The sequence below is a fragment of the Chlamydomonas reinhardtii genome, chromosome 17 (assembly GCF_000002595.2).
Source record: "Chlamydomonas reinhardtii strain CC-503 cw92 mt+ chromosome 17, whole genome shotgun sequence".
Lineage (NCBI taxonomy): Eukaryota > Viridiplantae > Chlorophyta > Chlorophyceae > Chlamydomonadales > Chlamydomonadaceae > Chlamydomonas > Chlamydomonas reinhardtii.
The window spans coordinates 3,530,965-3,544,525 of record NC_057020.1 but is presented as its reverse complement, the minus strand read 5'-3'; the positions used below and the strand labels follow the sequence as shown (position 1 = coordinate 3,544,525).

Sequence of the window (13,561 nt, the reverse complement as noted above, 5' to 3'; positions counted from 1 at the left end):
GGGCCGACCAATCCCGTAGTCCCGACTCCCAAGTTTGGTCTACCGCACGCTTACCGAAATAGCATTTGTTGACTTTTAGACATTACATAATGGGCGGAGGACACCACCACGCTCCTGCGGGGCCGGAGCCCAGCTGGGCTAAGCAGCTCGCACCGAAGTCGGGCCTTTGCCCCCCAGAGTTTCACTATAACCGCGGTGCGGCGAATAGGGCGTGAAACAAGGGCCATGATGGCTTGGGACCAAGGGCGTGATGCTGGTTGCATTCCCTGGAGAGCTCAAGACTTGGCCCCTGAGCTGACAGAGTCCCCCATGATATTGCATACAGAAATCTGGTATCCTCATGGTGGCTTCTACTGCGACCCCAAGGGCTGGCGGAAGAACACCCTGCTCACGCTCGGGTGAGCGCAAGGAGCAGGAGCTGGTTCGCTGCCTTGCAGCATGGTTTTGCATAATGCTAACGATATAAGTGCGTGCGGCTCCGCGCAGGGGTATTGGCGTGCTGCTCTACATGACCTTCTCCTACTCCACAGCGAACGAGGTCCGGCACATGCCCCCCAAGGGCTGGATTCCCAGCATTATGTGGAACTCCAACGTGCCGGACCCCGTGGACTTCCGTGGGCGCAAGCTGAACCGCGACGGGACGCTGCCGGAGGGCGAGAGCAGTGGCCATGGCCACCACTAGACATGCCGTGCCATGGCGGTGCGCCGTGCAGACAACTAGCAGCTGCCGGAGCTGAGGCAGGCGCCCTGCCGGGCTGGCGCGGGGGAGAGCAGCACCTGCAGGAGGGCTTCATTGGTTGCGGTGGCGTTTGACGGGGGCCTGCTGGGTCGTGTGGAGGGGCCGCGGCCATGTCGTGGCAGCCGTTGGTGATGTTCCATTGTGTTAGACGAGGCGGGGCGGCAGCGCATTGTCCTGCGGGGCCGCGGAGGAGATTGCTATCAAGGCTTATATCTGATGGGGGAGACAGCATAGGTAGTTTGGTGACTGATGAGCCGGAGAGCATGGGGTAAGTGCAGGCAGGATCATGTGTGAAGTGGGAATTTAGGAAGGTTTCGCGCGCGAGGGTCCGGTAGCAAGGGGCTATCTATCAGCTCTCGCAGACTTCCAGGCGCACAGACAAATGCGTCATGTAACATGAAAACGTGATTGTGTACACCAGGCCCGGTGGAGGGCCGTCGCACGGAGTGCGGCGTGTAGCGTCCACAGGGTGGCTGCATGCGGGAAATCGCGCGTGGAGAGCCAGGTTTAAATGTCGATGAACCAGCACCACCACGCTTGTACAGTTTGGGGCATACCAGATAGCAGAGACGTGTTATAGGTATGACAACACAGCGGCTGTGTAGCCGGTGCCCTATGCATGCAGAATGCCCCGGTGGGCCGCTGAGTCCTGCACTACAGCCGCTGCCGTGCCCAACCCCACCGCGACTGCAACCACCAGGTCTAGCACTCTAGCCCGCAACACTCCTCATTGCTGCGGCCTGCCACATACTGTGCGGTGCTATGCTCGCCAGCAAAGACCCGAACTAGGCACCGGCCGGCCTCAACCTGCGCTCCGCGCCGCTTCTTGGGCGACGCCGCGCTCTCCACCTCCACGTGGCCTTGCTCGCCCCCTCCGCTACGCACATGCACACCGCAACTGCTGGGCCTTGTGCCGCTGCCGCCAGGCCCTGTGCCGCTGCAGATCCTGCTGCTGCTGCCGCCGCCGCTGCTGCTGCTGCTGCTGCTGCTGCTGCTGCTGCTGCTGCTGCTGCTGCTGCTGCTGCTGCTGCTGCTGCTGCTGCTGCTGCTGCTGCTGCTGCTGCTGCTGCTGCTGGTGGGGCCAGGCCCTCCACGACCACCATCGCCGCTGCCGCCGCGGCGCAGGGCCGCAGGCCGCGCTCTACCAAGCAGCACCTTCATCAGCGCGTGCCGCATGTTCGTCGCAGAGTTGGCGTCACGGCCCTGCGGTGTAACATTCAACCGGACGGCACCTGAGCCCGTCTGATCTCTGACTCGCTGCTAGTCTCCTGAGGAGTTTCTCGCGCCTGACGTCGCTTGGCTCCTGGGGTTCAACCCCCAAAGCGCGTGTGCCGAATCGCATGTGCGCCACTGAACTTCTAGTACAAACAAGAGCAGGGTTGTGAAGTGCATGTGTGCCCAAGGATGTCTGGCTACTTGAAGAAGGCACATTGCGTGTAGTCAGGCAGCCCAGTATTGCAAACACGCATGTGATGGAACATGGCAAGGGGCAGGAAAGCGTAGTCCCGATGTGTGTGGCTCCCACCCGTGCCCACATAAATGCGTAGCAAGAAGGGACAAGGCATTGGTGCGTCGTTCGCGCGCTGTTACTGTACCGACGGTAGCTGGCAGGTTGTGTCGATGTTTTGCTGACGCGCATTCCTCACGCTCCGGGCGCCCGGCCAAGGCGATAGCACCACACAGACTCAATGCGACGCCACACCGCGCGGATTGCAAACACGCATGCTTTACACATTGCTGCCGACAGTTTTTACACATGCCCACAGCCTACATGTGCTGTAGCGGGTACAAGTTCTTGTCTGGCCTCGCTATGTACGTGCAGCCTCTCCTCGCCTCTCGCTACACCTACGGCCCGTTGTGGGTCTGCGCTCGCTTTGCGTCTGTCCATCGCTCTCCCTATGTGCCCACCCCCCTTGTTATCCACCCAACACCGCAAGCTACTGCATCAAGCTTCTAGACTCTAAGCCGGGTTCCAGGATACCCAGAACACCACAACCACCACTAAGGAGCACCAGCCGCCACTACAGCCCGCCTACAACTCGTCCTTTGCAATCTTCTCCGCCACCTCGCGCTCAAACGCCTCTAGGTTGGCCAGCTGGTTGCGCAAGCCGATCAGCTCCTCGTCGTTGCACAGCGCTGGGCTGGTGAACTTGGCGCTGTAGGCGCAGGTGGCGGGCTCCTCGCCGTCGCTCAGCACGTTCTCGTTGCCGCACGACATGGCCACCGTGAACGAGCGCGGGCCCACGTTCCAGCACTCGTCGCCGCCCGTGAACAACATGGTCTTGTAGTCGGACGAGAAGCCCGACCAGCGGCCCACGGTGACGCTGTTGCTGTAGCCCTCGCGCTGCACCGCGTGCTTGAAGATGCACGCCTCGTAGGTCCAGCGCGTCTGGCTGCTGGTGAAGCACTGATCGGCCAGCGCCAGGAAAATGTCCTCCGGGCCGAAGTCCAGGTTGCCGTACAGGTAGGTGGCGATGCGCTCCTTGTCGCGCTCCGCCTCGCGCAGCGTGGCCTCGGCGTCGTACAGCTTGGCGCGCACCTCGCCCAGCGGCGTGGAGGCGTCTGCGCGGGAGCGGGGGGAAAGAAAGGGGAAGCACGGGGTTTGCGAGGATCTAGAGTTAAGTGGTAGCGGGCGTGGGGTTTAAGCTAAGGATAGGTGGGCGACGAGGTGGAAAGCGAGGTGAAACGCAGGCTACGGTGGGATGGAGGCGTGGTTGCAACTGTGCAAGGTGACGAAAGGTCGGCGCGGGCGTGGGGTGTTGGGAGTCCGGGGCACCACCATACAGCAGTACCTGCAATTCGGGCGGCTGCCGGCTGCGAGGACGCGGTAGCGGGCCTAGAGCGCTGACGGCGGGCCGGCTTTGGGGTAGGGCTGTCCACTGCACGGGCCTGACGCTGCCGACGGCGTCCGCGAGTTTCCTGGTTGCCCTGGTTGGATGACGCCTCCTGCACGCGCTGGCGCTGGCGCTCGCGGTGGGCCAGCACTTCGTCCCTGATCCCCTTTTGGAAAACGGTCTTGAGGGTATGCCACCAGCGCGCTCCCCACTCCTGGACAATGCCGACAAACACCATGAAGTCTTCCCACTCCGACAGCGCCTCCTGCTCGTCCCGGTCTGCGGGTCAGCCCACCCGGTGTGGGCGACAGAGCACCGGGCGGCGGTTGGGGTTATAGGCGGCTCGGCTCGGCTTGCTTGTTCCTGGTTCGCACCGCAACCGCAACCGCGTCTGGCGCTGGCACTGCTGGATACGCGCAGTCTAGGGTCGCGCCTTGCGCGTACATTAGCGTTTAGGGCGTGCCAAGCCGGGCAGGCGCGGCTCCGAACCGCTGATCCTGCTCTGGCAAAGGGCACGCGCGCAAGCGCACCGCCTATGCATGCACCGGCAGAATACACCGACCACGCCCATGCTTACACAGGCGCGCTCTCACCTGGGCGGGGCTCGTGGTACTCGCCGTCGCCGTCCTCGTGGTCGTGCTGGTCCTGGTGGGAGTAGTCGCCGTGGTGCTCATGCTCCTCGCCCTCACCCTGGCCCTCGTTCACATGCTCCTGGGAGCTCTGCAGTGGGCGCACAGTAGCAAAAAGCCTCAGACCACCCTATCACAGGGTAGCATACCTCAAAGAAGCCCTATGGCTAGCTACCACCAGAGCAATTTCCACACCGCGTACAGCAACGCAAGTCCGCTGCGTAGTCCCTTTCCGAAATCCAACATCCTCCCTGCAGCTGGCTCCTCCTCACCGGGACGCCCGCGGCCTCAGGATCGTTAGTCCACTGCGAAGCGATTCGACGTCCCCTCTCCTCCGGGGTCTCCTCCTGCAGGCACAGCATCCAAGGCGCCCAAAGCGGTGAGTGTGGCACGTCCATCAGATGTTCCAAGGTAAAGCGTGAGTGGATCCGGCGCATGCATTACCTTAGCACAAAGTATGCCCCAATGAGCACCAGGGTTACAAAGCTAGCGGACGCGGCCAGAGGCAGCAGGAGAATTCGACCGCGCTTGTGGCTGGTGCCTGCCTGAATGCAGGACAGCGCACGCGCGCAAAGCGGTCTCTGGACGGATGCAATTCACCGTGCCCGCTCTGGCCCCAGCCCTTTGCCCAGCCCCTGCCTCCGCTGCCCAAACAAAACTGTGCACCCCAGCTTACCCGCTCCTCAGACGCCTGTTGGCCCTCTTCCTGCAGGGTACGCTCAGCGTGCCCATCCGACCCGGCATTGAGCTCCTGGTGCTCAGCAGCAGCTGCTGCCGCCTGCTCCTGCGCTGCCTGGTCCGCAGCACGCTGGGCCTCCTCCGCTGCCCGCTGCACCGACTCCTCGGCCTCCAGGCGGCTAACCTCGGCTGTTTTAAAACGGGCATAGAAAGTCACGAGTCAAGCTGGAGCGCAACACTGTGGGTGCAAGAGGGTAACTGCGGCCACTCCCGAACGCCCGTACTCACCCTTCAACCGCTCCACCTCCGCCTGCGCCGCAGCGTAGTCCTGGTCGATAGTCGCCGCCTTTGTCTGCAGCTTCTGCTTGAAGGCGCGCGCCTGGCTAATGAAGTCGGCCTTGGTGGCCAGCGCCTGCTCATACTGCGCAATGTTGCTCTTCAGCGACTCCCGGTGCGCCGCGCTGGCTTGCAGGCAAGTGTTACTGCACTTGCCCTTCACCTCGTCGGAACCGTCGCAGCAATCTGCGGTCCAAACCACAGAAATTCGGTTAGTCCCGACGTGGGCGCGGCAGATCGGGATGGGCATTTACCGCAGACGCCGTCGTCCACGAAGGCCGCCGCGAGCAGCTTGGGCTCGTGTCCCAGGTTACGGCAGTAGAACCGTCCATTATGGCACGCGGCAGTGCCTGCAGGTCGAGTAAATGGAGCAATCGGGATTCATCTTTCGGTTCCACACGCTGTCCAAAGGAATCAATTCGTCCTACCAGGCTCGTCGCTGCCATCGGCGCAATCGCAGTAGTCGTCATTGACTTGTTTGAAGGGAATAGTCTTGCCCCCGGAAATGCATGTGAACTTGCCCCCAGCCCCTGAGTAGTGGGCCGCTAGGTCCGGGTTCAGGCCCCGTATAGCATTCTGCGCATTTGCACAAAGGGCTAGGCCGGCAAGCAGCAACAACGCGACCGAGCCCCGCATTTCCGGGTGCTGTTTACGAAATAACAAATTGAACTCAGAGGACCATGCTAATGCGTTGGGTTAGTGATGAACGCTTCAGTACTACTTGGCGTGATTGCTTGGGCGAAACTCCCCGGATTGTGCCCCAACTGTGCCGATCGGGGGCATCCCCGCCCCGTCTTGATAGTTCTCTGACTTCTCCTCGCACCAACTGAAGACTTAGCTCCTGGGGAAAGGACATAACATTGACCCAGGCCCCCGGACACAGGCTAGATCCCTCTTCGGACACTCAGCAGTTTTTAGCAGCACTCTAGCCAAGATGATGGGCATGGGGCAAGGCGCTGGAGACTTTGGTGGTGGCATGATGCGCAAGCGTGGGCGCGAGGACGAAGGTGTGTGCCGCGCGCGGTCGTCGTCTGGGAACCTGCTTAGTCCGCGCAAGCTTGCGTGTTGACGGCCCTGAACGGCGCTCATGCAGGCGCCGATGGAGTGAAGAAGGTGTTTGTGGCTGGACTTCCGTTCAACGTGGATTGGCAGGAGTTGAAGCGCTATTTCCGGACGGCGGGGACAGGTGGGTGACATGCAAGTCGTCGGCTTTCGTGGTTCCAAAAGAAGGAACCGGATTTATGTGTTAAATACTCACATGGTTCCTCTGTGGTCACTGCACGCCTGTGTTTGCAGTGGTGTACGCGGGCGTGATGAAGGACAAGGAGAAGGGCACGTCGAAGGTACGCTGGTGATGTGTATTACTTTGAAGACAGCCGTGAGCGTTTGGCGGGAAGTTGCCGGTCGGCAGTGCAGCGGCAGGCGGGCTTCGCAAACCCTGGGTATGGCTGCGTTAGCGTCAAGCCCCACTCCCGCGCGCAGGGCTGCGGTGTGGTGGAATTCGAGACTGCTGAGCAGGCTCAAAACGCGATACAGCTCTTCAACGGTACCCAGGTGTGTGAAGGCGGCTGAACGGCGTCCGATGTGTTCATGAAGCAGTGTGAGAGACGCTCAGGTGGCCGCGTCTGTGCTTGAGTAGAGGCGCCTCGGTGCGACGCGAAAGGAGGATGGGCAGTCGCGTAGTGTCTGTCGTTACGATAGGCTGACTGCTCGGTGTTGCACGTGGCTGGCGCTATGTTGACGCAGATGGCGGGGAGGACCATCTACGTGCGCCTTGACCAGGACAATCCCATTGGGGGCATGGGTGGCGACGGGAACCCGGCCGCAAAGAAGATTGCGAGCGGGAACATGGGTGCCGGAATGGGCACTGGCGGCATGTACGGAGGCGGCGGCATGGGCGGCAACGATGGAAACCTCTATGGTATGTTGTTGCGAAACGGCGCGCGGGCGGCTGAATGGGCGAGCGGTGCGGGTGGGTGACGTGGGTAGCGGATGCAGGGCACGTGGGTTGGAGTTCGGTCGGCTCCTGAGTAGCTGCCGTGTCACTCGTGGGATATAGCGAGTTGCAGGTAACGAGGTAAGCACGCCTGGCGACGCCGCGGACAAATGTCCGTAGCTGTGGGCATCACAGGCTGCGAGCAGGGCGCATGCGTGTGTCTCTGAAGAGCGCATAGGGCCATATTTACGACGAGAGTAGCTGCCTTTTGCATATGTACTGCCTCTGGGGGGACGAGTCTCTCGGAGTGCTGGATGCCACACAATGACTAACCCTTGCGCAGCTACCCAAGCATGATGGCATTGTGTCGCTAGGAGATGCCGATGCCGCCGTCTTGTTCTTACTGACGTTGCCGTGTGTTTCGTTCGAGGTATTGGGCCATGCCTGAGCCTGAACGCAGCATTGGTGGCTGATTGATTTGGCGTGGTCTCCCGTTGCCGTTTATTTGTGGAAGCAGGTTCGTCGCAGCAGGGTGGCATGATGGGTGCGGCAGGCGGAATGAGCGGCAATGGCATGGGAGGCGGCATGTCCCAGATGGGACAGTTTGCCGGCATGCAAGGCGCGGCAGGCGGCGGCAACGGCATGGGCGGAGGCAATGCCGGCGGCGGTATGGGCATGGGCGCTGGTAGCGGCATGGGCGGTGGAATGGGCATGGGCGCTAACGGCGGCGCTGGTGGCATGGCAGGAGGCATGGGCGGCGGTATGGGTGGCATGGCGGGCATGGTCAAGCCTCAGCAACAGCAGCAGCCCCAGCAGCAGCAGCAGGGCCAGATGCAGCAGCAGCAGCAGCAGCCGTCCGCTGCTTCGAGCATGCAGGGTGCCAACACTATGGCGTCGCTCCTGAGCATGGCCAACGCGGCGGCAGCGGCGGGCATGGGAGGCGGGGGCGGCATGGGAGGCATGGCCGCGCTTGCGAACATGATGGGCCTGGCTGGCATGGCCGGCATGGTGAGTCGCAGTCGTATGGCTTGCTGACTGAGCTTCATGCATTTCTGCCAGTTGATAGGTGCTGTACATATACCTGAGGCTGCTCACAACGACACTGATGGTGTTGATTGTCAATGCGCGCAGGGCGGTATGCCTGGCATGGGCGCGATGGGCATGGGCGCGATGGGTATGCCCGGCATGGGCGGCATGGGCGGTATGGGCATGGTGAGTAGCAATTGTTACCGTAAGCGACTTCGGCGGGGAGCGGGATTGAATTTTACTCCTTGCTAGCCCTCAGTCCCGCACTTGCGCTATTCACACGGTGATGTCCATTAGCGCTGCTGATAAGCCCGCTGGTTGTTATTGCTTCCCACGTGCAGGATGGTCCGCAGTGGGGCCCCATGGGTGGCATGGGCGGCATGCCGCCTATGATGGGCGGCATGCCCCCTATGATGGGGCCGCCCATGATGGGGCCGGGCGGCCCGGGTGGCCCTGGAGGCCCTGGCCGCCGCCTCTTCATCAACAACCTGTCGTTTGACACCGAGTGGCGCGCTCTCAAGGTGCTGCCATAGCCGTCCAGCTTTAGAGTGACAATGGGGACGGGTTGGGTGCCGGTTTCGGCTCATAAGTAACACGCGCGTGCACATTTCCGGCTGCAGGACCACTTCAAGTCGTTCGGTGCGACGTACAGCAAGATCATATTGGTGAGCGGCCAGTGCGCATCGCGCGTGATGGCTGCGGTGCGGTTGCTGTGACTGGCCGACTATACGGTATTGATGCACCTGCCAAACAGCACAGGGCGCTGAATGGCTGGTCTGTTGGTGTCCGATCGCGCAGGACAAGGAGACGGGCAAGTCCAAGGGTTGCGGTATTGTGGAGTTCGAGAACCCCCATGACGCCCGGATGGCCATGCAGAAGCTCGACGGCTCGGTACGTTAATGCTGCGCTAGCCTGCTGTCACAAGCAATCTGCATTTTTCATTGCTGTACAACGTAGCGCTATGGGTGCCGGCCGCCAGTGCTTGCTTTGACTGCCAATGTCTACTGTCCTGTTACCGCAGACACTGGATGGCCGCACCATCCACATCCGTGAGGACCAGCAGGAGGGCATGCCGCCGCCGGGCATGATGGGCGGGCCGATGGGCCCTCCCGGCATGATGGGCGGCCCCATGGGCATGGGCATGGGCATGGGCGGCCCGCCGCGGAGGGACATGCGCGAGCGGCGGCCGCAGGTGGACGCCGAGACTCGCAAGACCTGCCAGGTGTGAATGCGTAGTCGAGGCCAGGGGCGGTTGTATATACCAGCCTAAACTAGACCAAAGCAAGCCGAACTAGCGGATCGCAGCCAACGGCGTTAGTTGCAAGCGGGGGTTAGTGGCGGAGCTCCAACGAGACAGGCAGTTCGTGCCGCGTGTTCTCGGATACCGTACTAACACACGGTACCGCACTCCCGCTATTCCATGACTTGTCCTTGGCAGATTGTGGTGCACGGCCTGCCGTTCTCGTACGAGTCGCCGCAGCTGCGCGACCTGGTCAAGCAGTGCGGCCAGATCCTGGACTGCGAGGTGAAGAAGGACCGCATGACAGGCCGCAGCAAGGGCTGGGGGACCGTGCTGTTCCAGGCGCCGGAGGGCGCAAACGCCGCCATCGAGGTGAGGAATGGGGTCCCTTGTACTACTTGCTTACTCAGTAGGGGTATTTGTTGCTCGTGCGTGCTGCATGGCCAGAGCGAATGTACCACCTGAGCCAGCACGTCCTGAAGTTCTGCCCCCTCTGTTCCGTCCTGCAGAAGTTCAACGGGCACGACCTGCACGGCCGCGTCCTGTCCGTGAAGCTGGATGCTCACATTCAGTAGTTGGCTGGTTGACACCAGTATGGAGCCCCTGAAACGTACACATTGGTAGCGTGGGTACTGTCTGTGAGCAGCTCTTAGCAAGCTCACTACGGCCACGTGAACACATCTACCGGGATACGCCGACCTGGATGAAGGGAAGTACCAGGCCACTTTCAGGCAGGGACTGTACCTTTGCGTCCGGTAGTCACATGACCTGATTTTGACAGCTTCAGGAAGGACAGCTCGACATGGACAATCACATTGGCGATGAGCAGGATGTGTCGTGATTGGTTATGTGCAAGGATGACCCATTAGGCAGTGTGCAGCGGCCCTTGACCACTTGAGCGGTCACTGCTTGCTGCCATGGTTAGGCAGGGCAAGGGTATGTACATGGCCTGAGGGCTGAAGGGAAGGGGATGAGGGCTGTGTCCCCCCCGTTGAACATCTTGGTAACCCCTAGCAGGGGATGTCAGATGCTGACTTCGGATGCCCCGGTCGGCCGGACAGTGTCAGTCCGCTGGCGAACACGGCCTGTGCTGTTACGTGTGCTGCCCTTGCACAGCGGTGCAACTCGTCCCACCACTTCACCCACTGTGAGGCACTGAGTGCAAACAGTAATGGCAGCGAACGGAATGCATTGCAGGTCTGCAACCACCTGTGAGCGCAACCGTGTGCAATCTTCTCGCATAACAACATTGTACGGTAGCAACGACCCACCGCCAACGGTAACATGCACTCGGTACAGGGGGTGGCCGGGTGGGGGTAGAAAGCTCAGGATCTCCCCCTATGCTCAAAAGATTACAGAGGCACACGGGCAGTTGGCGCTAGTCGGCAGGCGCGCGAGTGGGAGTGGACAGTTGAGCGCGCACGCGTGTGGCAAGGGGCGGCAGAGCACGGTGGAGCACGGTGGAGCACAGGTCGGTGCCAAGTTTAGGGCTTGGCGCGCGTGTGGGCTTTTTCCTTGTCGGTTCGGCGCGGGTCGGGTTCTTGGGTTTGCGTTAGGGGCGCTGGTTTTCGGGAGTGTGCTGTCCCGCCGGCCGTGTGTGGGGCGTGCGGTGCGTGATCGCCGGCTTCTCGGCCGTCTTGTGGGTTGTGTGTGCACGTGTGAGTGCCTGTTTGCGGCGGGCGCGTGTTGGCTGCGTGGGCGGGCTCCTTGGCGGGCTTTTCGTCCTGGCTGTGTTTTGCCCTGTGTGTGTGCGCGTGTCCCCTCTCCGCCCTGTGTGTGTGCGCGTGTCCCCTCTCCCGTGCCGCAGGGCTGCTGGTTTTAAGACGCCGCCTCCTATCATGCCACCGGGGAGCTCTTCGTGAGCCCGGGCCCCATCCAGCCGCGTACCCAAGTACCCACCTACGTACCAGCCCCAGCGCTGCCAGCCTCTGCAGCCACCCAGCGTCCCATGCCAGCTGTCCCGTGCCTCTCCCCAGCTGTCCCGTGCCTCTCCCCAGCTGTCCCACCCCAGCAGTCCCACATCCGCTGTCCCCTCCCAGCTGTCCCTCCCAGCTGTCCCTTCCAGTAGTCCCTTCCAGTTGTCCCTTCCAGCTGTCCCACACCAACTGTCCCACCCCAGCTGTCCCTTCGGCTCCCTTCTCAAACGCAGCTTCAGCGAAATCTACAGCCTGCCCGACTCCCGGCGTGTGCGGCCTTCCGCCCGCCTTCCAAAACGCAACAGCCCCCGCCTCTCCTCGCCAGCCGCTCACAGCCGAAACTCTGCTTCTTTCTTTATCAGCCACAAACATCAGCCACAAACAATGCCTCGGAAACAACGCCTCGGAAACTTCCTCCCAACTAGTGCGCGGCCACAGCTCCCCTACCGAACGTCGCAGCACCTATCCTCACCATCAGCAACGCTTCCTCACCTCCGGTTGTGTTGTTGGCGTGTTGCACCGCATTCGGCCTGCCCGCCACAATTGTCGTACACATTCGGGCCCCTCTTCTGCTTTGCTTCGCCTTGTTCTTGCCCCTGTTTGTCACACTGTCGCCCGGCCATTGTTTTGCTGCACGCCGTTGCATTACGCTAGTGCTCGTCTACACAGCTCATCCGTGGACGCCGGTCGACTGCCTGCAGGTGCGCATCGGCTATGCTATCCGCGCGGTGTGGCGTCGCATTGAGTCTGTGTGGTGCTATCGCCTTGGCCGGGCGCCCGGAGCGTGAGGAATGCGCGTCAGCAAAACATCGACACAACCTGCCAGCTACCGTCGGTACAGTAACAGCGCGCGAACAACGCACCAATGCCTTGTCCCTTCTTGCTACGCATTTATGTGGGCACGGGTGGGAACCACACACATCGGGACTACGCTTTCCTGCCCCTTGCCATGTTCCATCACGAGCACGGTGGAGCACGGCGCAGGCCTTGGCGCAGGCTGGCGGTTGGCGCACCGTGCGAGTGGGAGTGTGATGGGACAAGGTTTAGGCAGGTTGGCGAGGTCCCGTAGGGTGCAGCTGATGCCCATATCCCAAGCAGACGGCAGACAGTTTGCAGTGGCAGAGCAGAAGTGCATGGCTGGTCGAACACTCGAACGCCGGAGTTACTGTACCGACAAGTTGCTGGCTGGCTGGAAGTTTGCTGATGCGCATTCCTCACGCTCCGGGCGCCCGGCCAGGCGATAGCACCACACAGACACACCGCAACGCCACACTCGCGATGCAGAGCCGCAGCGCACCTGCAGGAAGATGGCCAGCGTCCATGGATGAGCACCAGAGGCAACCGCAGAGAAAATGCAGACAGAATGCAGCAAAGCGGTGGCCGGGCGACAGTGTGACAAGCAGGGGCGAAAACAGGGCGAGGCAAGGCAGAAAAGGGAGCCCGAATGTACGGATGAGTGGCGGGCGAGTCGAATGCGATTGCTAGACAAACACAACCGGAGTGTGAGGAAGCGCCACGGGTTGGCAATGGGAGTGTCGCGGCTGAAGTTCCGTGCGAGTGGGAGTGCATAGTGTGCACCGTGCGAAACGGTGCGAATGGGAGTGCAAACGGCGTGCGCGCGCCGTTTGGGAAGCTGTATCTTTGAGCTGCGTGTGAATTCAGAGGAATGCATGGGGCTGCGGCGCTGCGCCGTTTCCATGAGCTGCCTCTGAGCACACACGGTTTCACACAGTTGGCACTGGGGCCCACGGCACGCGGCGGTGGCGACGCCAGGCGCCCCGCCGTGTTGACACTGGGACAACCGTGCGGCGGAGCGCGCTGGAGTGCACGACGGTGGCTGGGGGCACGCGCGGGCGGTGCGAAGGGGCGGTTCGGGCTCACCCTCCCAACACCACACGAAGATGGCATTCCTTGCTCGCAGGTAACCCCCTCTCTCTGGCGGCCGATCTGCCTCCCACAGTGTGTTCTCGGCGGCCATGAAGGCCAAGAAGGGCACAAAGCGCTCCACCGAAAGCACAGCCAAGATGTGGACGGCCAAGAAGCAAGCGCGTCTAGTGGACATTGGATAGTTGGATACCCATGCAACTGCAAGTGCAACTGTTGCGATGGAGGAGAGGAGGAGAGGAGGAGAGGAGGAGAGGAGGAGAGGAGGAGAGGAGGAGAGGAGGAGAGGAGGAGAGGAGGAGAGGAGGAGAGGAGGAGAGGAGGAGAGGAGGAGAGGAGGAGA

The 13,561-nt window shown here is 61.7% G+C and overlaps 4 protein-coding genes across 5 annotated transcripts; 2 read left to right on the top strand and 2 right to left on the bottom strand.

The window, feature by feature from the left end:
• The first annotated feature begins 25 nt into the window (after nucleotides 1-25).
• Nucleotides 26-1,146, top strand: CHLRE_17g725400v5 (uncharacterized protein). The gene is made up of 3 exons (XM_001697191.2): nucleotides 26-195; nucleotides 326-398; nucleotides 487-1,146. Exons 1-3 carry the CDS (start codon nucleotides 90-92, stop codon nucleotides 680-682), a joined length of 375 nt encoding a protein of 124 aa, XP_001697243.1. The 5' UTR covers nucleotides 26-89; the 3' UTR covers nucleotides 683-1,146.
• Nucleotides 1,147-1,243: 97 nt separating this feature from the next.
• CHLRE_17g725376v5 (uncharacterized protein) lies at nucleotides 1,244-2,155 on the bottom strand. The gene has a single exon (XM_043072333.1). The coding sequence runs from the start codon at nucleotides 1,840-1,842 to the stop codon at nucleotides 1,525-1,527; it is 318 nt and encodes a 105-aa protein (XP_042914792.1). The 5' UTR covers nucleotides 1,843-2,155; the 3' UTR covers nucleotides 1,244-1,524.
• A 299-nt stretch (nucleotides 2,156-2,454) lies between these two features.
• Nucleotides 2,455-5,915, bottom strand: CHLRE_17g725350v5 (uncharacterized protein). Of its 2 annotated transcripts, XM_043072332.1 has the most exons (8): nucleotides 5,645-5,915; nucleotides 5,471-5,566; nucleotides 5,169-5,402; nucleotides 4,879-5,069; nucleotides 4,475-4,549; nucleotides 4,167-4,293; nucleotides 3,532-3,852; nucleotides 2,455-3,301 (listed from the first exon to the last, which is right to left on the bottom strand). In XM_043072332.1, the coding sequence occupies exons 1-8, from the start codon at nucleotides 5,850-5,852 to the stop codon at nucleotides 2,772-2,774; spliced, it is 1,782 nt and encodes a 593-aa protein (XP_042914791.1). In that variant the 5' UTR covers nucleotides 5,853-5,915; the 3' UTR covers nucleotides 2,455-2,771. The 2 variants fall into 2 exon arrangements, with proteins under 2 accessions (XP_042914791.1, XP_001697152.2); XM_001697100.2 differs by lacking the exon at nucleotides 3,532-3,852.
• A 130-nt stretch (nucleotides 5,916-6,045) lies between these two features.
• CHLRE_17g725301v5 (uncharacterized protein) lies at nucleotides 6,046-11,241 on the top strand. The gene is made up of 13 exons (XM_043072331.1): nucleotides 6,046-6,223; nucleotides 6,310-6,402; nucleotides 6,513-6,559; nucleotides 6,699-6,770; nucleotides 6,963-7,137; nucleotides 7,670-8,160; nucleotides 8,284-8,364; nucleotides 8,520-8,699; nucleotides 8,799-8,843; nucleotides 8,977-9,069; nucleotides 9,200-9,400; nucleotides 9,617-9,790; nucleotides 9,928-11,241. Exons 1-13 carry the CDS (start codon nucleotides 6,151-6,153, stop codon nucleotides 9,991-9,993), a joined length of 1,791 nt encoding a protein of 596 aa, XP_042914790.1. The 5' UTR covers nucleotides 6,046-6,150; the 3' UTR covers nucleotides 9,994-11,241.
• Nucleotides 11,242-13,561: the final 2,320 nt, after the last annotated feature.